General features: G+C 38.2%; 3 protein-coding genes and 1 gene segment (V, D, J or C); all 4 read left to right on the forward strand.

The window, feature by feature from the left end:
• LOC120319528 (immunoglobulin lambda-1 light chain-like) overlaps window positions 1-15823 on the forward strand; it is a 28681-nt gene extending 12858 nt beyond the window's left edge. For 2 of the 6 annotated variants that reach the window (XM_039368474.1, XM_039368471.1), the window contains exons 3-4: window positions 10956-10989; window positions 15277-15823. In XM_039368474.1, coding sequence (XP_039224408.1) covers window positions 10956-10989; window positions 15277-15596 — 354 coding nt within the window. In that variant the 3' untranslated portion in view covers window positions 15597-15823. Of the gene's footprint in view, window positions 1-10949; window positions 10990-15276 lie in introns of all 6 variants that reach the window. The other 4 variants (XM_039368472.1, XM_039368475.1, XM_039368473.1 and 1 more) reach the window with 3 other exon arrangements.
• LOC120319526 (immunoglobulin lambda-1 light chain-like) overlaps window positions 1-27143 on the forward strand; it is a 147080-nt gene that overhangs the window by 118952 nt on the left and 985 nt on the right. For 2 of the 4 annotated variants that reach the window (XM_039368467.1, XM_039368470.1), the window contains exons 3-4: window positions 18775-18812; window positions 21557-22103. In XM_039368467.1, coding sequence (XP_039224401.1) covers window positions 18775-18812; window positions 21557-21876 — 358 coding nt within the window. In that variant the 3' untranslated portion in view covers window positions 21877-22103. Of the gene's footprint in view, window positions 1-627; window positions 722-879; window positions 1184-18774; window positions 18813-21556; window positions 22104-24475; window positions 24514-27143 lie in introns of those variants that run through there. The other 2 variants (XM_039368469.1, XM_039368468.1) reach the window with 2 other exon arrangements.
• The window catches only part of LOC120319530 (immunoglobulin lambda-1 light chain-like), a 45350-nt gene that overhangs the window by 11203 nt on the left and 7004 nt on the right, over window positions 1-27143 (forward strand). The gene's annotated exons all lie outside the window — the stretch shown is intronic.
• LOC120319532 lies at window positions 5336-5930 on the forward strand. The segment is given in 2 exon segments: window positions 5336-5411; window positions 5500-5930. Coding segments are annotated over 2 exon segments (387 nt in total).

The following is a 27143-nucleotide window of genomic DNA, read 5'->3' on the forward strand; positions in this document are numbered from 1 at the left end:
CTACACAGGAACAAGGGAACATCTACCTTTAATGGAATATTCACGTATTTAGTCATTTTTTTTTAAAAGAGCATGTTTTGAGAAGAAGATTCAGTCCAGAAAGAGAAAATTAGCTGGTCTTCTGCTCTCCCTGACCACCTGGAGGAGCTCTTCCACTAGCCTACCAACCTTTAATAAAGATCTTAAAATCCTTTCAGAGCTAGCTCTAAGATTACTGCAATCCAGAAGGATCATTAAAGTCCCCTGAAGCCCAAAGTCTTAAACCAGAACACTGAACTTAGGAACACTATTTATTTTTTCCACACTCCACCTGAGTTCAAATGAGCTGATACACCCATCTATACCACAGGATTGTGCATGGCTAATCCTGAAAAAGCTAAGCAGGGTCAGAGCTGGTCAAAGCTTGAATGGGACACTATCAAGGATTCTCTTCTGAGTAGCCCAGGATCACAGCATCTCTATCATAATTCCAGAGAAGGAAATTTTGAAGCATTTCCTGTCTGGCAGATCTACTCTGTGAAAGACATGGACCAATGAGAAGTCAGAAAAGCAGGAGGAGGAGCCAGGCATGCAAACAGATCCACCAACAAGGAGGCTTGATCTAAACAGCCCCCCAATAAAGTTCACTTGCATCAACACACTAGCTCAATCTCCAGAAGGCCAGAAGTCCTCAACATGTTGGCTGCATCTCTGATCATCGTTTTGGGGATCTGGTGCACAGGTGAGCGAAGGACCACCCAATACGAGCATCTTCCCCAAATAATGTGAGCAAGAACACAAACTTTGGGAACTATCCATTCTCCAGGATCCGGTTCTCAGTGAAGAGTGACTCAGGAATCCTCCATGTCATCTTCCCTTCTCTTCCTTTTCTACTTTCAGGAACCAACTCACAGTACACCTTGACTCAGCCTGCGGCACAATCCTTTCCCCTGGGACAACCGGCAAAGATCCCATGTGCCATGAGCCGAGACAGCCAAGTGGGCAGCTATGCCATAGCTTGGTACCAACAGAAGGCTGGAGAAAGTCCCAAATATCTTCTCTATAATGACAACAGAAATGGCCGGTTTACGGGGTCCAAGGACACCTCTGCCAATGCAGCCTATTTAACCGTTACAAACCTCCAGGCTGAAGATGAGGCTGATTACTATTGTGGTGGTGGTTACAGCAGTGGAAGCAACTGGTGGTATCCACAGTGATACAATTGCATGCAGAAGTGAGACAAAAACTCCCCCCTGAGCTGGCTTCTGCCTTCAACCTACCATCCACCTGGCCTTCTACACTTGGATGCACTGATGGCAGCGTTATCATCTCAACCTTGGTGAACTGAAAAATCCTGATTCTGCCACAAATATGTTGTTTTCAAATATGGTTTTCAGCATGCCCTCCCATCTCTCTGCTTCCAAAATGACCTCCATAAACCAGCTAATTTATCTTAAACAGGAGCCTTGCCAGTAAAGGTGTTGGTTATCACCTTTAAAGCCCTTCATGGCATAGGGCCAGGTTACTTACAGGACCGCATACTGCCACACAGTTCCCAGAGACCGGTGAAGTCCCACAGATTGGGCCTCCTTCAGGTCCCATCGGCCAGACAATGTCGGCTGGCGGGCCCTCGGGGAAGGGCCTTTTCTGTGGTGGCTCCGACCTGGTGGAATCAACTTCCCCCCGAGGTTTGAACTACTCTCACCCTGCCGGCCTTTAAGAAAGCCGTTAAAACTCTCCTGTTCTGGCAGGCCTGGGGCTGATGTCCCCGGGGGGGGGGGATATGATCGGACACGCTGTATGATTGTATTATTTTATTGTTTTATTGTTAGATGATTGTTTTAATTTTGTATGCCACCCTGAGTCCTTTGGGATTGGGCGGCATATAAATAAAATTAAATAAATAAATAAATAAGAAACTGATTACTGTTATGAAATAAATCCTAATGCTATCTGTCATGCATGCAAATAAAAATACCTATTTCCAGCTTCATATTCTGTAAGAAGAATCTCTAAAAAGCCACTCTACCTGACTTCACATCTTCTCCATGGGTGGAGACTCTGTGGAGCAAAATACAATGGTAAATCCAATCCCTTGAAACAACATTAATATAAGGCTGATGGGTTCTGCTGTCCTTAGAGAATGGCTTGGTGTTTTCCTGTGGTTTGGGCTTCAAACGTTCAGCTTTAGAAGTTATGTGGTTTCATAGAAGTAGATGCTTAGGAAAATCCCACAGGTCTCTGGAGACTTCACCGATAGTTCATAATATCATAGTACAGCTTTGCGGTTGTTTCCTGATCCTTTCATTGTATCCAAAGGTCTGCCCTGTAATGACAGCTTTCAAACTATTTAATATTTTAATTGCAAGATTGGAAGCTGTATTGTATGTGGACAAGTTGATAGGTTGATAGGAAAGAGAGAGAGAGAGAGAGATGATAGATAGTAGATAGATAGATAGATAGATAGATAGATAGATAGATAGATAGATAGATAGAAGATAGATAGATAGATAGATAGATAGATAGATAGATAGATAGATGGATGGATGGATGGACAGATAGAAGATAGATAGACAGACAGACAGACAGAAGACAGAAAATAGATAGACAGACAGACAGACAGACAGAGATAGAAGATAGATAGATAGATAGATAGATAGATAGATAGATAGATAGATAGATAGATAGATAGATAGATAGATAGATAGATAGATAGAGATAGGTAACTAGGTAGATAGATAGATAGATAGATAGATAGATAGATAGATAGATAGATAGATAGATAGATAGATAGATAGATAGATAAAATTGTAGGCAGCAATACATACAATCTTCATTATATTAAATCATATCCCTCAAATCTATAAAAAAATAAAGAATGGATTTTAACCTGCCCATACCCAGGACATGTCACATTTTATTGGTATGTTATTCCCTGAAGAATTTGGCCCTCCTAGTCAATTTTTTGCAATTCTGCACAGGGCTTCCAAGAAATCCATCCTTCGCCTAAGAATACAAGAATGTCCATTATTATTTTTTTTTAAAAAAATGTATTGTTAAGGTGGCAAGATGGGCTATATATACAATCACCAATGTTTACGTCACTTCCTTTCCAGTTTGGCCTATATATAGTCACAAATGTTGATTTGATGAGTTTTTCTTTTAAGAAGAACTTTTCTCTTGCTTTTGTTTTTTCTTCTGCTCACCAAAAGGTGTTTATTCCCCAGTGACCATTTTTAGCATCTGGGTAGCAAAAGACATTTTCACTTCTGTTTTTCTGCTTAAGTGACTTGTGAAGCATCAGGAATGGTTAGTAACAGCCTTCAAGTCTGCTGGCTGTCTTGTGCCTTTTTTTAACTCCTCTGTTTTATTTGAAGGAGGAAGATGGAAAACTAAAGTGTCCATGGAATTTCTTTGGGTCTGCTGCCACCTTCAGGATCTGTCCAGAGCAGGGGGGGAAAAGCACCCATTTGCAAGTGTTTGATTGAAAATGAAAGTTGGAAATTTAAGATGAGCATGCAATACCATTCAGAATCATCACAGGGGGATGTGAACCAAGCCTTGAGCATAAGTGCTTGCTGTTCTATATCCAGATAAGAAAAAGAAGGACGAGGGGAGACACAATAGCAGTGTTCCAATATTTGAGGGGCTGCCACAAAGAAGAGGGAGTCAAGCTATTCTCCAAAGCACCTGAAGACAGGACAGGGAGCAATGGATGGAAACACAGTAAGTATGAGTACCACTTTACAATGCCTTGGTAAGCCCACACTTGGAATACTGCATCCAGTTTTGGTCACCACGATGGAAAAAAGATGTTGAGACTCTAGAAAGAGTACAGAGAAGAGCAACAAAGATGATTAAGGGGCTGGAGGCTAAAACATATGAAGAAGTGTTGCAGGAATTGGCTTTGTCTAGTGTAGTGAAAAGAAGAACTAGGGAAAATACGATAGCAGTGTTCCAATATCTGAGGGGCTGCCCCCCAAAAGAAGGGGTCAACCTATTCTCCAAAGCCCCTGAAGGCAGGACAAGAAGCAACGGACAGAAACTAATCAAGGAAGAATCAACCTAAAAATAAGGAGAAATTTCCTGACCGTGAGAACAATTAATCAGTGGAATGGCTGGTCTTCAGAAGTTGTGGGTGCTCCATCACTGGAAGCTTTTAAGAAGGGACTGGACAACCATTTGTCTGAAATAGTATAGGCTTTCCTGCTTGAACAGGGGGTTGCACTAGAAGATCTTCAAGGTCCCTTCCAATGCTGTTATTAATGCAGGAACCAGCACAGAATGTCCCTCATCTTCATTAAAGCAGCCCACATTTTTTCCCAGCTTCTAAAGTCTAAAAGTCTAAAAATGGATGCCTGAACTTTAAGAAGTCAGTTTGATAAAGTTAAAGCATGGGATAGCTTTTTCAGGCTTATCCAGATGCTTGAAAATTGATGGGCAATTTTATTTGCTAGACAAAAGGCACCTTGCTTGGCTCTTACATGTGGCTCAGACCAATTCTTCCAAGCCCTAACATGTGTTTTAAATTCACCTTTCAGTTTTGATTCATTTTCGGTCTCAATGGCAGCAGGCTACAGTGAGACATTTGATTAAGACATTCAGTTCTGGACAACAATAGACCTCTATCCACAGAACTCTGCCCTGGGCAGGGGGTTGGACTAGAAGACCTCCAAGGTCCCTCCCAGCCCTATTATTCTATGTTCTAACCCCACATCAGTTTATTGAATCCCTACCCCAAAGGAGAGGAATGCATTGCCTGATTCAAGGACTAGTATCTATGCTTGCTGCAAGAATGCCTTCCTATCTCTAGCACTCTACAATACATTTAATACTTGTTCATCATAATTGTTCATCAGTGATCAACACATGAAAACTATAGACCAGGGGCCTTCAAACTTGGCCCTTTTATGACTTGTGGACTTCAGCTCCCAGAATTCCTCAGCCAGCATGCACACTGGCTGAGGAATTCTGGGAATTGAAGTCCACAGGTCATAACAGGGTCAAGTTTGAAGACCCCTGTTATAGATCTCACAAGAGAGAGAGAGAGGGAGGGAGGGAGGGAGAGAGAGAGGGAGGGAGGGAGGGAGGGAGAGAGAGAGAGAGGCAGGGAGGGAAGGAGAGAGAGAGAGAGAGAGAGAGAGAGAGAGAGAGAGAGAGAGAGAGAGAGAGAGAGAGAGAGAGAGAAGCCAGGGTGACAAGCATCCAGCCAAATTAGAGTGAGAAGCATATCTCAGGAACTGTTTAAGTAGCACCTCATTAACATGAAGGAGGAGATTTCTGCTCCACCAAAACAAGCAAGAAGGATATAAAAGATGAGGAGACACAATTTCATCTCCATGGTGGATCTATTTACTCTTCTTCTGGGCCACCAAACTTCATCACTATGTTCTGGGCTCTTTGTCTTAGTATCTTGGTGGTGTGGTCCAAAGGTGAGATCATGTTATATGGAATTGCTTTCAAATAGCTGTAACTCATGAACTAAAAGTCTGTAAAACTTTTCTTTTTGTTTTCCTGTAGGATCAACCTCACAGAGTGTTGTGTCTCAGCCTCCATCAGCCTCAGTGTCCCTAGGAAACACAGCGAAACTGGCCTGCATCTTGGGCGGTGGGCTCAGCATTGGCAGCTACAGGATACGTTGGTACCAACAGAAGTCTCCAAGTTCTCCACGATTTCTCTTACACTACCACACAGATTCGGACAAGGGACAAGAGTCTGGGGTTCCCTCTCGATTCTCCGGTTCCAAAGACACCTCCACAAATACCAGCTATTTAACCATTTCTGGAGTTATGAGCGAAGATGAGGCTGATTATTATTGTGCCACCTGGCACAGCAACACGTTTCACAGTGATACCTTCTGATGGAGAAGTGAGACAAAAACTGTCCTTCCCATTTCTACAGCACGTTGCTTCTGAAAAGCAAAATCTCTCCTTAAGGTTTTTTTTTTTTCCAGCTGCAGAGCAACCTCTAGCAACTCAAAGTTTTTTTTCTATTCCATTTTCTAACTTTAATTAAGTTCTAGCACTTTCTCACATTTTATCACCAGCTGCCCAGAATCATCGTTATCAGTGAGATGGGTGGCATAGAAATTTAATAAATAAATAAAATAACAAAATTGGAATTGGAAGTCTTCTAGTACAACCCCCTGCTCAGGCAGGAAACCCTATACCATTTCAGACAAATGGCTGTCCAGTTTCTTCTTTAAAAACTCCCAGTGTTGGAGCACCCACAACTTCTGGAGGCAAGTTGTTCCATTGATTAATTGTTCTGTCAGGAAGTTTCTCCTTAGTTCTAGGTTGCTTCTCTCCTTGATTAGTTTCCATCCGTTGCTTCTTGTCCTGCCTTCAGGTGGCTTGGAGAATAGGTTGACCCCCTCTTCTTTGTGGCAGTTCCTTAGATATTGGAACAACTATTAAATTAATGGTTCATCATCACAGCCCCCAGAAATCCCTTGGACACCTCACAACCTTGTGATAGCAATCCTCCACCCAACTAGTTTTGAACAACATGAGAGGTCCTTGGTGCCTTCTGGGCTTGGTGGTTTTCTTGAAGATGTTCCATTACCCAAACTAGGTAACATGATCAACGCTTGTCGAGGGAAAACCCTAACACTGATTATGTTACCTAGTTTGGATAATGAAACATCTTCAAGAAAAACAACAAGTTCAGAGAGCATCAAGGATCCCTCATTTCAACCTTGAGCTACAAATATTCTACAAGTGGTCATTGTTATTCATTGGATCTTGTTTCAGTCTCAACATAGATAAGGAAAATGTAAAGATACCTACTTTACACATTTTGCAAAATTCTGTGGGTCATTTTGTCCTCACATATAATGAAAACCCCCACAAACACATGAAATTCAGAAGTCCAACTTGCAAAAAACAAACAAACCATGGATAAAGAACAAGATGCTTGGCACCATACTGTAGATAAGTTAAACCTTCATTCCTTCTTTCTCTATCCTCTTTGAAGTCCATTTATTTATTTCTTGGACTTGCATTCCCTTGCAATCAAAAGAGCCTGTCCATAACTCATATACAATAGAAGTATAATCAACTCCCATGGGAATTAGGCAGTATATAAATTTAACAAATCATTATAGAAAAAAAATAAAACTCTTAATAAAGCAAAATGCCACAGCAATAATGCATTCAATCCAACTCACTCCGATACAGAATTCTTTACTTAAAAAAATAATAGGGAGAAAGTAATCAGATTGCCTTGCATGTCATCACAAGTGTTGATTTGATGAGTTTTTTTCTTTTAAGAAGATCTTTTATTTTCTTTTTCTTCTTCTAACCAAAAATGAGTTTATTTCCCAGTGACCATTTTGAGCATCTGGAAAGCCGAAGACATTTTCACTTCTGTTTTTCTTCTCAAGTGACTTGTGAGCATCAGGAATGCTTAGTAACAGCCTTCACATCTGAGCTCGGCTGGCAGTCGTGACCTTTTATATCCTGTATTTTATTTGGAGGAGGAAGAGGGAGAAACAAGGCGCCTTTTGGCATTTCTTTGGTTGTGCTACCATCTTCAGGATTTCTCCAGAGTGAGATGGTTGCAACAAAGAGAGCTGAAATTTTAAAATGCACATGCAACATTATTCAGTACCATCAGAGGGGGATGTGACCTAAGTCATCAGCATCCCCCACTTGTATTTTGATACCCAGATTATGACTGAAAAACAACTGAAAAGCCAGATCTTGCCAGCAGATGGTGAAATAGGTCAAGAAGACACCACCTCAAGATGTTCAATTGCCCAAGAAACTGCTGATACAGTTCTACAGAGGAATTACCAAGTCTGACATTTGTACATTTATAACTATCTGGTTTGATACAGCCCCCAAACAGTTCAGGGTTTTTAACTTAGTTCTTTTCACATTAGTTTAACATTAATCATCAAAACCTCGTTTTGAAGAGAAACCAATCAATATTTCAAAATTGAATCATAATCCAAATCTAATCACTGGCATTTCCATATTACTGAAGTTTTTGTGTGATGTTCAGGTGCGAACTATGTTTATTTATTTGTTTTAAACAATTTACTGAAATTTGCACAATTTTTTTGTGCTGAAGTGTGCTGTGTTGTCCTTCGGAAACTACTGTTGTTCCAGAGAATGCAATATATCCAATATATTAATATAGAACATCGTAATCAAATAGTTGTACATATTAGCCAATATAATCAGATCAAGCTGAATTGACTGGTCTTCCATCAAATGAGTAAATTAGCAAAAAAAAAAAAAAAGATCCTCTTTGGGCATTCCTATATTGTAAAAACGATGGAATTCTCTCTAACTAGACTTTTCTTACTAGAAGTAACTGTGCTACTATGGAAATACTCTTAACTTCCAGTCCTGAGCAGAGCTTTGGATTGATGGCTTACAAGTCTTTTCCAGTTTTGGTTTTAACAATGAATGTTGAACTCTAAGAAAATCTGTTTCAGCGTGTGTGGTGCTCTGATAATGACTGCAAATTCTCTACCTTTCCCTTTCCAGCCACAAACTGTACGTCACTGACAGATGTTTGGGCCATGGAGAACCTTACCCCTTCTCCACCTGAGGAGGCTGATGGACAGAAAATGCAAAGTCATGTGGTAAGAAAAACGGTTCTTTGTGGTTTCCGAAAACGTCAGATGCATCTGATGAATGTTTGTTGTTGAAGGTTACCAGATGCCTTCAGAGGTGGAGAAGGGAGTACTCAAGCTTTGTGCGTATGAACTGGGCTTGATGTGGATTACATTGATCACGTATCTTTCTCTTCCTCCTGTGGTGGTTTCCAGGGAAATCTTGTGGATCTTCTGGCTGGCCAGGAAATGGGATTGCTTGGCCATATGGATGCCATTTTGAATAGCTCTTCTCTAATGGATATCTTAGTGGTGATAGAAATGCAAAGAGGAAAGCCTCTCTCTTTTTTAAGCCATTATTTTTAGGCTGCAGGTACCACTCAATGTCTTTCAGGCATTGAATTGATGATTTAATTGGATTTACAACAAAAGTTCACACAACACTCCTGCTTAGGAGCCTACGTTTATAATTGTAGGTGGATTTTGGTTTCTTTCTGTTTCTATCCCTCAGATTGACCATTTTCTGTGGCCACTAAATATGCCTTCATATTTAAACCGGTTTCAGGGCCATTTTCTTTCTTTACTTCTTCTTTTTCCCTAAAGATTCATCATACTTCTGGATATATTGGGCCTTGCTTGATCATTCCAAAACCTCTTATTTGTGGATAATGTTATTTTGAAAATAAAAGAACCTGCCTTTGGAAAATGGAGCAGAACGAAGCTAAATGGATTATAATTTTCCCAATCAGAGAGCAAGACCTGTTCTAGAAAAACTGTCTTCCTGCCTCAAAAGAGAATTTCATTGTGGTTTTGGATTAATACACAGGGATCTATCTAACATCCACTATTTCTAAGGAAAAGTTTTCATTTGTAAGTTCCACTGGATGAAATGGATGAGTTTTATTTCACTGTCTTCTTCTCTGCCTCCACCATTAATTTGTCAAAGATGCTACAAGGAAATCCCTTCTTTAGGGTAAAGTATTTGGAATAGTTCTGGATGATCCAAGATAGGTCTGGTTCTGGGATGAAAGCACCTTAATTCTTCTGATTCAAAACATCAAAGAAAGTTCACAGTGGACCTGGAATTCAGGTAGGAAGGGAAATTGCTTCCCTATGGCTTTACTCTCTCTTCACTTATGTTATGCCTAATTGTTACAATCTAAATTATTCACATGTGAGGGTATTTAAGAAAGCAGTGACGTCATTTTATTTCTAAAATCAATTATTATTAAGCAAATATTTGAGAATGGAAGAGCAATATCAATGATGGGTTGAAGAGAGTGTGGAATTCATGGACATTCATGGGAATAGATTATTATATAGTATTGTTGCGTGGCCATTACTTGATGTGTGACAAAAGAACTTGAGTGACAGCGATAGGTAAGTCTCTTTAAAATACCGATACAATTGTTTTCCAACTGTTTCTGGATTGGATGATGATATGATGAAGGTGTTATCCATTCAGTCATGTCCAACTCTTACTAATTCTATGGTCCAGGGCTCTCCACATCTTCCAATCTTGTGCTACTTAGCGTTGTATAAAGAACTCTCAAACAGATGAACTAATGTAAATTTGTCTGGCCCAATTAACCAAACATCTGAGAACGGGAGAGAAAATGTTTGAGGATGGGTTGAAAAGAATGTGGAATTTCATGGAAACATTTTGAGCAGAGTGTTCCTTCTCTTTGCGGGATTAGCTTAGTGGGAAAAATTGCAAAGAACTTCCATAGAATATGCGATCCAGCTTGCCTGTTCATTCAAAAAAAGAAATTTGGAAATACGATTGTGTTTGCCAAGTGAGTAAGTTCTGGAAAGCGAATTATGACTTTGAAAGTCATAGAAGCGAGGGTGGTCCAACTCAAAACAGCAAAGCCACACAACTTGATGGAGTTAGCAGAGATGGCTAAATTGACTGCTTTGATTAAAGAAAAGAACACAATTACTTTTGTTTTTACTTGGAAACCCCTTCTGGTCTTTTTCCTTGAGGTGGAAAAAAATAAAACTTTTAACTTTTGCCGATTAGATAGGTGTGTTGTTATAAAAACGGCTAGTTTGTATTATTCTATAAAAATAAAAAGTTGAGGTTTAATGCTATTATCTTATTCTACTGCACCAAAAGGAATTGGAAGTCAATGCTTTTCTTTTCTCTCTCTTTCTCTCTCTTGTCCTACGCTTTCTCTTCCCTTTTTCCTCCCTTATTTTCCCATTATGTTCTTTTGTATTTTGTATTTATATTATATTTTGATAAACTAATAAAAAAATGAACTAAAAAAATGACCAAGTCCATACCCCCTATAAAGTGAGCAATAGACTTACATTATATATATATATATATATATATTATATATATAATCTAAGATCAGAAAGCAGAAGTAAATGTTTTTGTATGGTCATTACTCACTGTGTGATTATCTTCGGTGCTGGAACCCAGTTGACAGTCACAGGTAAGTCTTTTTAAAATGTCAATATATTTGTTTTCCTACTGTTTCTGGATTGGATGATGATATGATAAAGATGTTATCCATCAGTCCCGTCCAACTCTTAGTGATTCTATGGCCCTCTTAACCAAATATCTGAGAATGGGAGAAAAAATGTTTGAGGATGAGTTGAAAAGAATGTGGAATTTCATGGAAACATTTTGAGCAGAGCGTTCCTTCTCTTTGTGGGGATTACCTTAGTGGGAAAAATTGCAAAGAACTTCCATGCAATATGCGATCCAGCTTGCCTGCTCGTTCAAAATAATAATAATAATAATGTGGAAAAATATGATTGTGTTTGCCAAACGAGTAAGTTTTGCAAAGCGAATTATGACTTTGAAAAAAAAGACTTATATAAAAAAAAATCCAAGATCAGAAAGCAGAAGTAAAGTTCTAGAGGAAATATTTTGGTATGGCCCTCACTCACTGTGTGTATGTCTTCGGCGCTGGAACCCGTTGACAGTCACAGGTAAATCTTTTTAAAATGCCAATACAATTTTTTCCCAACTGTTTGTTATTTTAATTTGTGGTGTTGTTGTTTTTCTTTTCTCTGTCTTGAATGAAGCATCTTTGGCGTAGCTCATCAGTTTACGTTAAAAAATGCTGGTTTTTTCTTTGATGTTGAATAAAGAACTCTCAAATAGATTAAATATAAAGGGGGGGCTGTCTTTTTTGAGCTGATTAAGTCTGAAATATAATATGCCCTTACTTGGATTAAGCCATGTTTGCAAGTAGAGGATGAAGTGATCCAACTATTTGTGTTCATCACATTTTGCTTTTGTGATCTTTTTTTTCTCCAGGGTGTTATATTTTTTCTCCTAAAAAGCATGCTCATCTATCCGTATTGTGTTTAATAGTTTGTCTCTCACTGTCCTTTTCAAGAAAACAAAATCCAGGTGATGATGATGGCAAAATATCGAGCAAAGTGTTGTACACTTCTTCAATATCTCATTTTATTTGCACATAGTTAATTTAAAGAGGATTTAGCTCATTAGATAATTAGATAATTTAAAAATCGAATCCTATCAAGTCTTTTTGATTGGCCAAAAAATGAATGCAGTAAAGTAGGTTTAAACAAGTCAATGTAAGAAAAAAATAGCAAAAGTATATCAAATCTCTCTAATCTTTTTGTGTTCATATATGTTTGTGTGTTGCAAAATGTTAGAATGTGAGTTTCCATGCTATATCTGATTTTAAGGCAAAAGGCAGTTTTGAAAAAATAGAGAAATAGAACTTGTAACCTTAAATAAAATTCAGCTTTTCCCTTGCTTGAATGTTTAGATTTCTTTATCTGATTGCAAATATTCCTTCTGCTAAGATCTGAACTGAAGGAATAAAATGAGGGAAGGTTGAGATAATCTTTGAAGTTCTAAATAGACTTTTTTCCCCTATGAAAATAAATCCTAGACAAGTATTTGTGAGTTTGAGTTTGTGTTAAGTCCAGCACTGATCTTTTTTTTTAAAGGATCTGTGACTAATGTTTTGGTTCATAGAATTGAGGTATATCATCTTAAAAATCATCTTAAAACATTATTTATATAATATTAGTACCTAATAATCAAAATATCTTGAAAGGGATGCATTGCTTGGCAATTCACCAATCATAAGCGAAAACTTCTGATCTTTTTTTTAAAAAAATCATCTTCAAAACTGAATCTTCACATTTGTTTTACTTTGTCAATGGGAAAGGATTTTTTTTTTATAAATAGAGGTGAAATTTCACAGAGATAAAATGAAACATAGGGCAATCTGGAGCTAGAGAATTTGAACATTGCATGCGAAAATTACTAACTCTCAAATTTCAATGGGATAAAATCTTGGGTTTGGTTTGGTTTTCTCGTTTTGTTTTAATTTTACCTTTATTTTTCTTAAAAAAACAAATGCCTTGATAAAAGATGATGGCAGTATGACTTGGCAATAGAAAGTAAATGCATAGTGAAAGGAATAAGAGACTTTCTTATCAAGTGACAGTCAAAAGCATTCAGTGCTGATCAGAATTTTGCTATCTATTTTAATTTTAGGTACCCCATGTTCAAATCCACTCTTAATCCCATTAGGAAAAATATCTGTTTTCTCCTTGTCTGAGATAGACAAATAATTCCTTTGCTTTAAAAAAAAAAAAAAAAAACTTGGAATCAACCAGGGATCTTCCAAATGTTTAATTAAAACTAGGGCACTGAAACTAGCTCTCATACCCCTTTTGTCATTCTTAACGATCATATTTCAGTTTGCTGATTTTACAACCCATTACAAGCTAGCAAAGGATTGGAAAGTTTTATACAGATCTTGTCTAGATTATTTATGGTATTAGAATATATTTTCTCTCTCTCTCTCTCTCTCTCTCTCTCTCTCTCTCTCTCTCTCTCTCCCTTCTCCTCTATCTCTCTCTCTCTCTCTCTTTCTCTCTCTCTCTCTCTCTCTCTCTCTCTCTCTCTCCCTTCCTCTCTCTCTCTCTCTTTCTCTCCTCTCTCTCCCTCCCTCCCTCCCTCCCTCCCTCCCTCTCTCTCTCTCTCTCTTCCCAGAGCTGAAATTGGATAGGTCCAAAATTCTGTAACTTCAGTTGCTTCCTTGATTATTGATTGATTGATACGATCCTTGATGTGTTAATATTGTGTTCCATGTATCTGTTTATTAACTGTCAGGAAATTTCTCTTTAGTTCTAGGTTGGTTCTCTCCTTGCTTGGTTTCCATCTGTTGTTTCTTGTCCTGTCTTCTGGTGTTTTGGTTAATAGGTTGACCTCCTCTTCTTTGTGGTAGCCCCTGAGATATTGGAACACTGCTATCATGCCACCCCAGTCCTTCTTTTCATCAAATCAGACACACCCAATTCCTGCAATCATTCTTCATATGTTTTAACCCCCAGTCCCCTTGATTCTTATCGCTTATTTAAAAGATAAACTTCTGGAAGTTCTGTAGTTACTATTTAGAAATGATATCAGAAGGACCAAATTTGAATTTTGAGACAAGCTTTCTATCAAACCTTCCCAAGCCAACCACATTTATCACTGAAACCTGATTTTTAAAGGGGCTGTTATTAAACACAGAGAAAATAACTCCTTTACTTAGTTTTAACTTTAAACTTTAACGTTATTTAGTTTTAACTTTAACTTTTTTCTCATTATGATTTTATTTTGTTGACTCTTGGTGACTGACTGGACAAATCCCTGAAGTTTTCTTGGCAAGATTTTCAGAAGTGGCTTACTTGCCTGCTTCTTTCTAAGGTTCAAAGAGAAGGATTTTAAGTTCTAGATCCACTTTAGGCGCAAAGCCAGTGGGTGACTTTGGACCAGTCCCTCTCTTTCAGCCCACAAAGGCAGGAAAAGCAAACCACTTCAGTTCATAGCAGTAACTACACGAATCATTAGTAGACTGAGAATGGGAAATCAAATCATATCTTATCAAATCACAATTTTGTTTAGATCCCAACAGCAACACAAAAGAGTTTCTCACTTAATCTCTTTTGTTCATTCATTAAAACTATTGTTGTTTGTTCAGTTGCTAAGTTGTGTCTGACAGTCACTAAGTCATGTAAACGGAGGCATAGAATCAAAATCACGTGAAATATGAGTTGTTGTTGTTGTTGTTAATTGCAAAGTCAGGTCCGACCCATCGCAACTCCATGGACAATGTTCCTCCAGGCCTTCCTGCCCTCTACCATCATCTGGAGTCCATTTAAGCTCACGCCTACTGCTTCAGTGATTCCATCCAGCCCCCTCATTCTCTGTTGTCCCCTTCTTCTATTGCCCTCAATCTTTCCCAGCATTAGGCCCTTCTCCAGTGAGTCCTTCCTTCTCATTAGGTGGCCAAAGTACTTGAGTTTCAACTTCAGGATCTGGCCTTCTAAAGAGCAGTCGGGGTTGATCGAAATATGAGTACCGCTGTATAAAGCCTTAGTAAGACCACTCCTGGAATACTGCATTCAGTTTTGGTCACTGTATTACAAAAAAGATGTTGAGACTTTGGACAAAGTGCAAAGAAAAGCAACTAAGATGATTAAAGGCCTGGAGACATATAAAGAATGGTTGCAGGAACTGGGTATGGCCAGTCTAGAGAAAAGAAGGACTAGGGATGACATGATAGCAGTATTCCGGTATTTCAGAGGGCTGCCACAAATAAAAGGGGATCAAATTATTTTCCAAAGAACCAGAAGGCAAGATTAAAAAAAAACAATGGATGGAAACTAATCAAGAAGATTAGTTGTGTTGAGCTTTTAAGATGCAGTGTGGAACTTCATGAGATCTTCCTCTCTTCCAGGTCTGCCCACCGTATCTCCTTCGGTGCAAGTCTTTGCTCCTTCCCAGGAAGAGATCAGAAGCCCGAACCCACATACCGTGGTCTGTCTCCTGAGCGGATTGTACCCACCTAGTTTCGACCTGCAATGGAAATGTGATGATAAAGTGATAACATCTGGAGTGGAGACCACCAAGGCCACCAAGCAAGGGGACAAATACCTTGCCAGCAGTTACATGAAACTGAGCACGTCTGACTATGAAAAATATGGCACTTTCACCTGTCAAGTGACGCATGAAGGAAAGACCATTGTGAAGAGCGTGTCAAAATCTGGAAGTTGTTAACTCCGTCATGTATCCTCTCCTGCCATTCGGCAGGAGACAGGAGTCCCTTCTCCTGGGCTCTCATTCATTCTTTCCTAAACTTTAATGTGATCCATAGTGTCTCTTTCTATCCCATGTAGTTACACCCTTTGTATCCCCTCCATGTCTTTGCCCTTCAAATCGATTCCTCCCCCCCTTGATCTGCTAGATTCTACTGTCAGAACATTAATAAAGATGGATGTATTTCATTTGTGTGATTGTTTCATCAAATTCATCAAGAATACACAGCTATATAAACTTGGTTATGTTCAAGGAAAAGCAGTCTGTTTCCAAGGTCCAATTTTGCCCAGTTAAACAGTTACCCAAAAAAACAAACAAACAAAAAACAACAACAAAAAAAAAAACTCTAAGTCTGATTCTCTTGGGAATATCAAGAACCATCATCTGGTTTTGGACCCTACATGGGTGTTGCAATAAATTCACACATGAATTCTTCTCAAGTTTCAAATGAAAATATCTTGTCCTTTAGTAGCAATGCTAGCAGATTTGGGAATATATGCAATCACAGCAGCCCTTCCAATAATATCTCATCCTCCAACTGATACACAGTGAATATATGGTTGAACTACTATCTCTCAAGTCACAAAGTGTAAAAGTACCCATATCCTTAATTCATGCAAAAAGTGGTGTTGTAAACATATATGACATGAAAATGCCTTGTTCTTTAGTAATAATGCTATAGTGAATATATAGTTGAACTACTATCTCTCAAGTCATATCCATCCCATAGCCTTAATTCATATAAAAAGTGGTATTACAAACATATATAAAAGGGGAAAACACGTTGACAATCATGGAAGGGCCCAAGCAAGGCTAGAAGTAAATATTTGGCCATTGGCTTCAAAATACCTGGGTGTTAGCCATTTAATAAGAATACTTCTATCTCTTCATCATGACTGGGATTCATCAGATCCAGGAATTGGTGTTTTAGCTCTGATTGACAGTTCAAGTACAGAGGGCATTTTATTTAATTAAAAAAAAACCATGTGGTAAGATGGCCCACCAATACATTTGATAAATAAATAAAATAAATAAACAAATGAAGTAGGCTTCTAGATTTGAGCAAATACCTACTCACCTCATTGTATGGCAAACTGACCAGGTGTCACCAAAAGAGTATCTAGCGAGGAAACCCACATGCAAAGGCAGGTTTAGTTGTTTACATGGACTGCTTGCAAATTCAAAGCTATTTGGGGATTATTAGTATTCCATTCTGCAGCCAAGAAATTAAAAGATGCTTGCTCCTGGGGAGGAAAGCTATGGCAAATCTAGACAGCATACTAAAAAGCAGAGACATCACCCTGCCAACAAAAGTGCATATAGTCCAGGCCATGGTTTTCCCAGTTGCAATGTATGGCTGTGAAAGTTGGACCATAAGAAAGGCTGAGCGCAAAAGAATTGAGGCTTTGAACTATGGTGCTGGAGAAGACTCCTGTGAGTTCCTTGGACTGCAAGGCATTCAAACCGGTCAGTCCTAGAAGAGATCAACCCCGACTGCTCTTTAGAAGGCCAGATCCTGAAGTTGAAACTCTAATACTTTGGCCACCTAATGAGCAGGGAGGACTCACTAGAGAAGGGCCTAATGCTGGGAAAGATTGAGGGCAATAGAAGAAGGGGACGACAGAGAATGAGATGGCTGGATGGAGTCACTGAAGCAGTAGGTGTGAACTTAAATGGACTCCAGAAAATGGTAGAGGACAGGAAGACCTGGAGGAACATTGTCCATGGGGTCGTGATTGGTCGGACACGACTTTGCAATTAATAACAACAACAACAATATTCCATTGGTCTGGTTGAATGTTGCTCAAGCCCTTCACAAGATGTTTCTTTTGTCATTCTTCAGAGTTAATTCCTTATTCCCTGAGGACAAAATAAGAAATAGGAGACAAGAGAAGAAGCATGGATGGGTTTTAAGCATCCACCTAGAAATCCCATATTCTTTTCAGACCTATGAATTATTCTAGGTCCAAGGGCAGTGTCTCAAACATTGCATTTCCACTCTCTCAGAAAAAGGCCCTGGAAGAAGCTTTGAAATCTTAGGAGATGTTGTCCCTATCCTCTCTATATGTAAAAGTTTATTTTATAACCTATTCCAGCATTTCAATTCTAAAGGTCATCACATAAGCACAATGGAGCATTCCAAATCTCCACACAAGGCACAATATTAACAACAAGATATGACCCCTTGTATTTACAGTTATGTACAGATAAGCATGTAGAGAATTGTAACCCATCCAGAAAAATCTCAGTTGTCTCTCTATTTCAAAGGTTATTTTACAACCTCATCCAGAGTTTTCATGAAAGTACACATTCTAAAGGACATCACACAATCACAATGGAGCAGTCAAAATCCCCATACTAGACATAATGTTGACTTCGTGGTATGATCTCTTATATTTACAGTTAAGGAAACCTCAGATAAGCAGGTAGAGAATTGTAACTCATTCAGAAAAATCTCAACTGTCTTTATTAGAAATTCAACAGGTAGATCTGAATATTAGCAGGCAGAAGCCATGGTCCAGGGCCTTCCTCATATAATGTATCCCAAGAAATTTAAAGCTATCTATCTGGAATGATCTGCTGAGCTTTCAATGTCAAGGACATTTAAATTGGATGAGCCCAAATCATAAAGGAGAAACTTCCTACGGTTCAATTTTCTGATGGATCTACTGAAAACTATTCTTAACAGTGCATTACAGTAATCATACTACAGTGATCAAACTGTACTTCAAGAACAGATCCATTGCATTGGGTGAAATCCATCAAAAACAATTACAGCATAGACAAAACTTCAGTTCCTACAAAGCAACTTTTCACACTTCTTAAGCATAGTTTATATTTTTTTAAACAGGCAAAGCTGCAGACACTTGGGCTTCTTTCACATAATCTTGAAGGAATCTACCATCTGCCTACATCCAGAAAGGAATCGCTTCAAGAATTGAAGTTCTCGAAGACCTGAGGTCTTTATAAATCACTAACAAATCCTTCTTTTACTACTCCGAAAATGGACCATGGTTTCTTTTTCCAAAATACATTCTATGGGATTTAAAAGACTTGAAATGGCCATGTCAAGGAGACTCACCACTTGCTCAAGAGCATCAAGAGAGAGTAGGTTTATGTACAGCTGTGTATCACTGTGGTGGGTGTTCGGAGGAGGAACCGAGCTAATAGTCACAGGTAAGTCAATTAATTGATCCCAAATCTTTCTTTCTTCATGTGATATTTTCATTTTTTCATCTTTTTCCTCCTCTTTTCCTACTTTGGCTCCATGCACTTTGATTTTAGGGTTGCTTTGGATTCATCAATGGTGATGTTTTTTTCAGTGAGAACTGAACATTTAGCCTAAGTCAGGACAGGTGGATTCGAATTTATATTGTTTCGTCTTCCCTGTCCACAGATACACTTTGATTTTCGAGATCAGGGTCAATGAGATCCCGAGAAATCTCACTGATCACTACTTTTATACTCAGGCATAGTTTTTTTCTGTGGACTAAAGGAAAACAGAGAGATTTATTTGTATTATGTTCTCTTCAATGGAACTGAATGGGATTGGCTGGGATTTGACTTTAGAATGCTGGGTTTAGATTTCTCAAGTGGAATTAAGTAAGCCGAAGTATAATCCATGCTCAACCTATTGTTTTGCTTTATCATTTGGTTTAAAAAGAGTCTCCATCATCTTTCATCCTCTGAAAAACAAGGCAGAGAGTTTAATCTTCCATCGTCAAAATTACATTAAAATGTTGGAATGACTGATCAGCCGTCCATCATTCATTCCAACAGCCAAATCAGCCAATGCAGGGAGTTAAACCTTTACTACATATCCTGTTTTTTTTTCTCTCTTGTTTTAATTATTTTTCAAGGTTTTTGTTTTTTGTTTTGTAACCACTAGCTTCAATGGACTCTGTGCTGGGATTTCCCTTTGATTGAAAAAAGGATCTTCTGCACAATCTACTATTAGATCTAGGGTTAGATTTATGCACCTTCAGCTCTGCCAAATTTTTCAGATTCAGCCACAACCTGGGAAATTTTATAATGATATAAGCATCTCTCAGATTGTGTAGATAAATGGGTGGGATAGCCACAACTATAGATTCAGAGGGGATTGTTTTCTCAATGGTTCAAATTTGCAGAAATGGATATGAGAATTATTCTGAATTTCTCAGTTGTGAGATCCCTTCCAAAACAACCTTCAAAGGGGTAAATGAATATGGTATGATTGTGAAAGAAACAAAAGTAGTATCTAACTAATGTGTTGGGTTTCCAACAAGAAGATAAATGGCCGTTTGCTGGAATTGTCTTTTCCTAATTTTTTTTCAAACTAATAAGATCAACCACCTTCACATCACACCATAATTCTCATTTACTCCCCTCAAAATTGATAAATTGGAACAAGACTTAAATTCAAATGATTTAACACAGATAAGTAACATAGTATGCAAGTAAAGGACTAGAAATTTTGATGTTATCTCTTTTGCAGATGTTCAGAGTTTGGTTATTTTTCTCCTGCTTGCATTAAACCAATGATAAAAAGTTTAAATCCAATATATTTCTTTCAGAGGATCATTTGAGATAGATCCCTTAAACAATTGATTAACTGGGTGGGAAAAATGAGTAACCTCTTATAAAGAGTAAGGTGACTTTATGAGGGACACCTACAGGAAATGTTACTGATGGCACACATGTCATATGTATTCTTTCAATTCAGTGACCTGGAATAAGGAGATCAAAAGAACATTTTATCATTATAGGGCTATGGGAACCAACTCAAAATAGGTTTTCAAGTCATTTCTCATCCTGTTGGAATCTAACATAAATTGCAGATCTCTAAGACATTCTGCACAAAATGTAAAAAGAAATCTGGGTTAGCAGATTGGGCCACATTTTCTTTGGCATTGAGTTTAAATGTTCTTAGAAAGTTGGGTTGACATGAAACTCATCTCTAAATATTTGAACCATTGAGTTTGAATGTTTTTGGAAAGTTGGGTTGGCATCAATGCATTCCATGAAACTCAACTCTGTTTCTGCTCTTTAATTCTCTTGTGCAGTCAAAATGTGTTTGCTAGGAAAAGGATTCATACTTCAGCTCACATATTTGACTATTCCAGCTCAGAGAAAGAACATCACTGCATTCAGGAACTAAAAATAATTTATTTCTCTTCCTCTCTCTCAAACTCACACATGTAGAGAGAGAGAAACCAACATGGGGGTAAGCAATCTGCATAGATAGAAGACACTTAGTTTCTAATCTTCCTCCGGGCATGATAGAGAATTTTTTTCTAAAAAAATCTAATTCATTTACAAGTTATACTTCTCTCTAAGCAATGCTGTTGTCCAGATGTTGTCTTGATGCAGTCCCATTTCTCTTCCACAAAATGCAAAGAAAAATAATTTTTTGCTCAAGCAAGATTAAAATAATCAGAAAATTATTCCTTTTCGAAATGTTCTTCTAAGAGAAATAATTTTGGAAAGTAACTCCCCTGCGGATACCTGCAGATATTCCTAAGCGGGAACATGCAGGAAATCTTACTCTGATGGAAAAAAATTCTGGTTCACAGAACTAACTACAAGAATTGTTGGTAGACTGCCAATGATTTGGGAGAACAAATCATTTAAAATAAAAGTTTTATTTAGGCTCCTATACCACACAATAGGAATCTCTTTTGTCCATGATACATAATAGCCCCCTGTGGTGTTAGAATATCTCTTTTAACTTTTAAATAATGTTTTTCTCTCCCTTAAGAAGGAGGTCTTATGATTTTTACCATCTTATCAACGTACTATTTTGAGAAATTTTGCCTTGATATTTTCCCCACTCCCTCCCCTGCAGTCTTGATGAGGGAAACTGTCTATACATTTATCAATCTAGTTACTTGTCTTTTAAGATGCAGTGTGGAACTTCATGAGATCTTCCTCTCTTCCAGGTCTGCCCACCGTATCTCCTTCGGTGCAAGTCTTTGCTCCTTCCCAGGAAGAGATCAGAAGCCCGAACCCACATACCGTGGTCTGTCTCCTGAGCGAATTTTACCCACGTAATTTTGACCTGCAATGGAAATGTGATGATAAAGTGATAACATCTGGAGTGGAGACCACCAAGGCCACCAAGCAAGGGGACAAAAACCTTGCCAGCAGTTACATGAAATTGAGTGCGTCTGACTATGAAAAATGTGGCACTTTCACCTGTCAAGTGACGCATGAAGGAAAGACCATTGTGAAGAGCGTGTCAAAATCTGGAAGTTGTTAACTCCGTCATGTATCCTCTCCTGCCATTCAGCAGGAGACAGGAGTCCCTTTTCCTGGGCTCTCATTCATTCTTTCCTAAACATTAGTGTGATCCATAGTGTCTCTTTCTATCCCATGTAGTTACACTCTTTGTACCCCCTCCATGCCTTCGCCCTTCAAATCGATTCCCCCCTCTTGATCTGCTAGATTCTACTGTCAGAACATTAATAAAGATGGATGTATTTCATTTGCGTGATTGTTTTGCCAAATTTATTAGGAGGAGTAGTTGTGGGAGGACAAGGCTTTATGGTTTCAACATTCTGTTCCTCACAGATATCAGCCAGCTCCAATATTAAGAAGGAGAGAGCTGAATCCGTTGTCACTGAAGAAAGGGCGCATCTAGTTTCAGATACTGTGATGTTTTTGTATATTTATCCACTCACACAAGTGATTCCCCCTCTGGTTCCAAATGATAGTGTATTACATTGAGGATAGTAGACTTGGGAATGTATAGGATAAAACCTGGGGTCAGAATGGGTTGAATTAAGATTTTGATTTCCCACCTACAGTTTTTAGCTTCTCTCTGTGTCCATGAAGGCAGCATAAATTAGGCTTTTCACATTTTACCATCACGAGAAACCGCCTATGAAATCTAAACATTCTTAAATCAAAACGCAAGCTTTCCACCTGTCTCCTCAGACGCTTAAGCTTTTCTAAACACAGAAAGCCAGTTAGTAACCTGATCTGGGAAAAAAGGTTCCAAGATTAAAAGTCACACTCTGCCACTGTTGCTCAGAACCTGATGAACATGAGGATATCACCATGCATTATTGTGCTTGGAATGAGACATTTCTCATAAGTGTCTTCAACTTTACTGGAATATATTAAATTGGTCATGGTGTATTGGAATTTTGGAAATTGCTGACCCAATATATCTCAAAGGTACAAGATGGATGAGAAACAATGATAGATCATGTTTAGATCGTATTGAAACCTTTGGTGTCTAGGATAACCAATCAGGAACTATTTGGAGGTTAACCTGGGCTGAGGGTAATCTTACTTTTCAGATCTAGAAGAACTTCTAGAACATCTAGGACCTCTCATGTCTATACCAAACTCCTTTCACCACATGGAGGTTCACCTCATTTAACAATCAGCATGCACTTTCTGGAAGATGGTGTTATTTTGGACCTGGAAAACACAAAAGCACTGTTATGAATCCTTTCTTCAGAGACTGGGAACAACCAAGTTTATAAAGACAGGCTTTAGGTGTTTCCAAACAAGACTGCTATAGGCATTTAATGCCAATAAGACAGCCCCTCAATGTAAAATTATCTCTCTTCATAACAAAGTTTAAGGAAAAGACTTCACAAGTGACTTTTTGATTTTACAAATGCCACGGCATCTAGGTTGGCAGGAGGACTGATTCATGCCTAAGGGATGGACCACAAGGATCTCAAGGGTAGCATTCCATACAGTGACCTATCCTCAATCAAATTATGAAATGTATCAAGGGCCATCAAGCCTTTCTTTAACTTTGCCCAAAGAATTTGCCCGATTTTATTCCCCTTCCTAAGATCTATTAGATAAAGCTGATGGAGTACAAGCATCTCCATTTATCATCACAACAACATGGAGGCCAATACTACACATAGCCACCATGCTGATCAATAATGACACCATTGTTATCATTCCGTGAATTTCATTTCTTTCTGAGTTTTCACTGCCAATTCGCATGTGCTCCAGCGTAAATCTATGGATATGGTCCTAAGTAATCACAACCTGTTTGTCTTGCAACAGATGGAATTCAGATAGACTAGATACATCAGTTGGGAGCCACAAGGCTATATATATGTTTTAAATAAATAAAATAAATAAATTTTAATCAGAAATAAATGAATTCCCAATAGCCTGTTGCATATACACAACTATGGAACTGACATTTCAGCATCTGTACAACTAAGGCCGTAAGAAGACAAATAAACAGACAAAGAGGAACTGCCCACAGAAGGAATGTAAAGGTTGATCCATTCCCCATGAATTCCAGTAGAAAATTATGCTTTTAGTGGAAATTACAATATGTCTCCTGAATTCTAGTTAATAAAAACCCAGGTGTAACCTTCCCTGGGCTGCCAACATGTTCATTATATGATTAATTAAAACTTCTGGAAGAGTTTCCCTACTGATAATCAGGGAGGTCCTTACACCCCAAAATGATCTAGTGCCTTAATTTATAAGAAACCACTTTAATTTAGACAAAAGTGCCAACACTTCTCAGTGTTCTACAACTGGCTATATCACTAGAAGCTATTTTGTGACTCTTCTGTATAATTTAGCGTAAAAATGAACGATGGCTCTGATCTGGCCTGTTTTCTTCACTTATCAGTGGGACTGCATCCATTGGATTTTCTTGAATGATCTCCTTGTCCATGAATGGCTTCCGTGATGTCCAAGTATGAACCACTCACACCTCATCATTTTTGTTCTTCCGGAATACGACATTTGCTCCAGATCCATTTTGAACTTTTATGAAACCCAGTTCATTGTCCAAGGTGGGATCTATCTTCAATGAACTGTTGTGAAAATGAGGGGAGGTTTTTGTATGGCCGTATGTCACTGTGGTTCATCTTCGGAGGTGGAACCCAATTAATCGTCACAGGTAAGTCCATTTATCCTTCTAATCTTTCCTTCTCCATAGCATTTTGTAAAGCTTCTCCATGACCTTTTTCCTCTTTTTCTTGGTCTAGCAGACCTTAACAAGATAAACTCTTTCATTCACTGGGAATGAACATTCCTGCATGTACAAAATCAGCATGTTGAGAAGAAGGTCCTTAGCCAGGAAATGGTAGAGTGCTTTCATTAATGCCATAGAAAGGTTGAGTTGTCTGAGTTGTGAAAAGTCTGGAGCAATCACAGAATCAGCAGAGTTGTGTTACCAATTCAATTCCAGGTTTAGAAGGTACTTTACAAGATGACTGAAGGATTCTTTCTGAGATCCGAGTAGCTGGAGCAAAACCGGCACTCTGAATACTCTTTAAGTAGGATCAGCCTTCTCCAATCCATCACCCTAAGATATTCTTATCATTATCAATTAGTTTGGACCAAACTATTTTTTGCATCATAATTTTTTTTCTTTATTTTCATTTAGCCCAAGTCAGGACAGATGGATTCGAATTTATATTGTTTCGTCTTTCCTGTTCGCAGATACACTTTGATTTTCGAGATCAGGGTCAATGAGATCCCGAGAAATCTCACTGATCACTATTTTTATACTCAGGCATAGTTTTTTTTCTGTGGATTAAAGGAAAACAGAGAGATTAATTTGTATTATGTTCTCTTCAATGGAACTGAATGGGATTGCCTGGGATTTGACTTTAGCACCCTGGGTTTAGATTTCCCAAGTGGAATTAAATAAGCCAAAGTATGATCCGTGGTTAACCTGTTCTTTTGCTTTATCATTTGGTTTAAAACAAAGTCTCCATCATCCTACAGCCTCTGAAAGACAAGGCAGAGAGTTTAATCTTCCATCGTCAAAATTACATTAAAATGTTGGAATGTCTGATCAGCCGTCCATCATTCATTCCAACAGCCAAATCAGCCAAGGCAGGGAGTTAAACCTTTACTACATATCCTGTTTTTTTTCTCTCTTGTTTTAATTATTTATTCAAGGGTTTGGTTTTTTTGTAACCACTAGCGTCAATGGACTCCGTGCTGGGATTTCCCTTTGATTGAAAAAAGGATCCTCTGCACGATCTACTATTAGATCTAGGGTTAGATTTATGCACCTTCAGCTCTGCCAAATTTTTCAGATTCAGCCACAACCTGGGAAATTTTATAATGATATAAGCATCTCTCAGATTGTGTAGATAAATGGGTTGGATAGCCACAACCATAGATTCAGCGGGGATTGTTTTCTCAATGGCTCAAATTTGCAGAAATGGATATGCGAATTAATCTGAATTTCTCAGCTGTGAGGTCCCTTCCAAAACAACCTTCAAAGGGGTAAATGAATATGGTATGATTGTGAAAGAAACAAAAGGGGTATCTAACTAATGTGTTGGGTTTCCAACAAGAAGATAAACGGACGTTTGCTGGAATTGTCTTTTCCTGTTTTTTTTTTCAAACTAATAAGATCAACCACCTTCACATCACACCATAATTCTCATTTACTCCCTCAAAATTGAAAAATTGGGACAAGTCTTAAATTCAAATGATTTAACACAGATAAGTAACATAGTATGCAAGTAAAGGACTAGAAATTTTGATGTTATCTCTTTTGCAGATGTTCAGAGTTTGGTTATTTTTCTCCTGCATGCATTAAATCAATGATAAAAAGTTTAAATCCAATATATTTCTTTCAGAGGATCATTTGAGATAGATTCCTTAAACAAACTGATTAACTGGGTGGGAAAAATGAGTAACCTCTTATAAAGAGTAAGGTGACTTTGTGAGGGACACCTACAGGAAATGTTACTGATGGCACACATGTCATATGTATTCTTTCAATTCAGTGACCTGGAATAAGGAGATCAAAAGAACATTTTATCATTATAGGGCTATGGGAACCAACTCAAAATAGGTTTTCAAGTCATTTCTCATCCTGTTGGAATCTAACATAAATTGCAGATCTCTAAGACATTCTGCACAAAATGTAAAAAGAAATCTGGGTTAGCAGATTGGGCCACATTTTCTTTGGCATTGAGTTTAAATGTTCTTAGAAAGTTGGGTTGACATGAAACTCATCTCTAAATATTTGAACCATTGAGTTTGAATGTTTTTGGAAAGTTGGGTTGGCATCAATGCATTCCATGAAACTCAACTCTGTTTCTGCTCTTTAATTCTCTTGTGCAGTCAAAATGTGTTTGCTAGGAAAAGGATTCATACTTCAGCTCACATATTTGACTATTCCAGCTCAGAGAAAGAACATCACTGCATTCAGGAACTAAAAATAATTTATTTCTCTTCCTCTCTCTCAAACTCACACATGTAGAGAGAGAGAAACCAACATGGGGGTAAGCAATCTGCATAGATAGAAGACACTTAGTTTCTAATCTTCCTCCGGGCATGATAGAGAATTTTTTTCTAAAAAAATCTAATTCATTTACAAGTTATACTTCTCTCTAAGCAATGCTGTTGTCCAGATGTTGTCTTGATGCAGTCCCATTTCTCTTCCACAAAATGCAAAGAAAAATAATTTTTTGCTCAAGCAAGATTAAAATAATCAGAAAATTATTCCTTTTCGAAATGTTCTTCTAAGAGAAATAATTTTGGAAAGTAACTCCCCTGCGG

This window comes from Crotalus tigris, unplaced genomic scaffold, assembly GCF_016545835.1.
Source record: "Crotalus tigris isolate CLP2741 ecotype Arizona unplaced genomic scaffold, ASM1654583v1 scf7180000020801.324491, whole genome shotgun sequence".
NCBI classification, from domain to species: domain Eukaryota; kingdom Metazoa; phylum Chordata; class Lepidosauria; order Squamata; family Viperidae; genus Crotalus; species Crotalus tigris.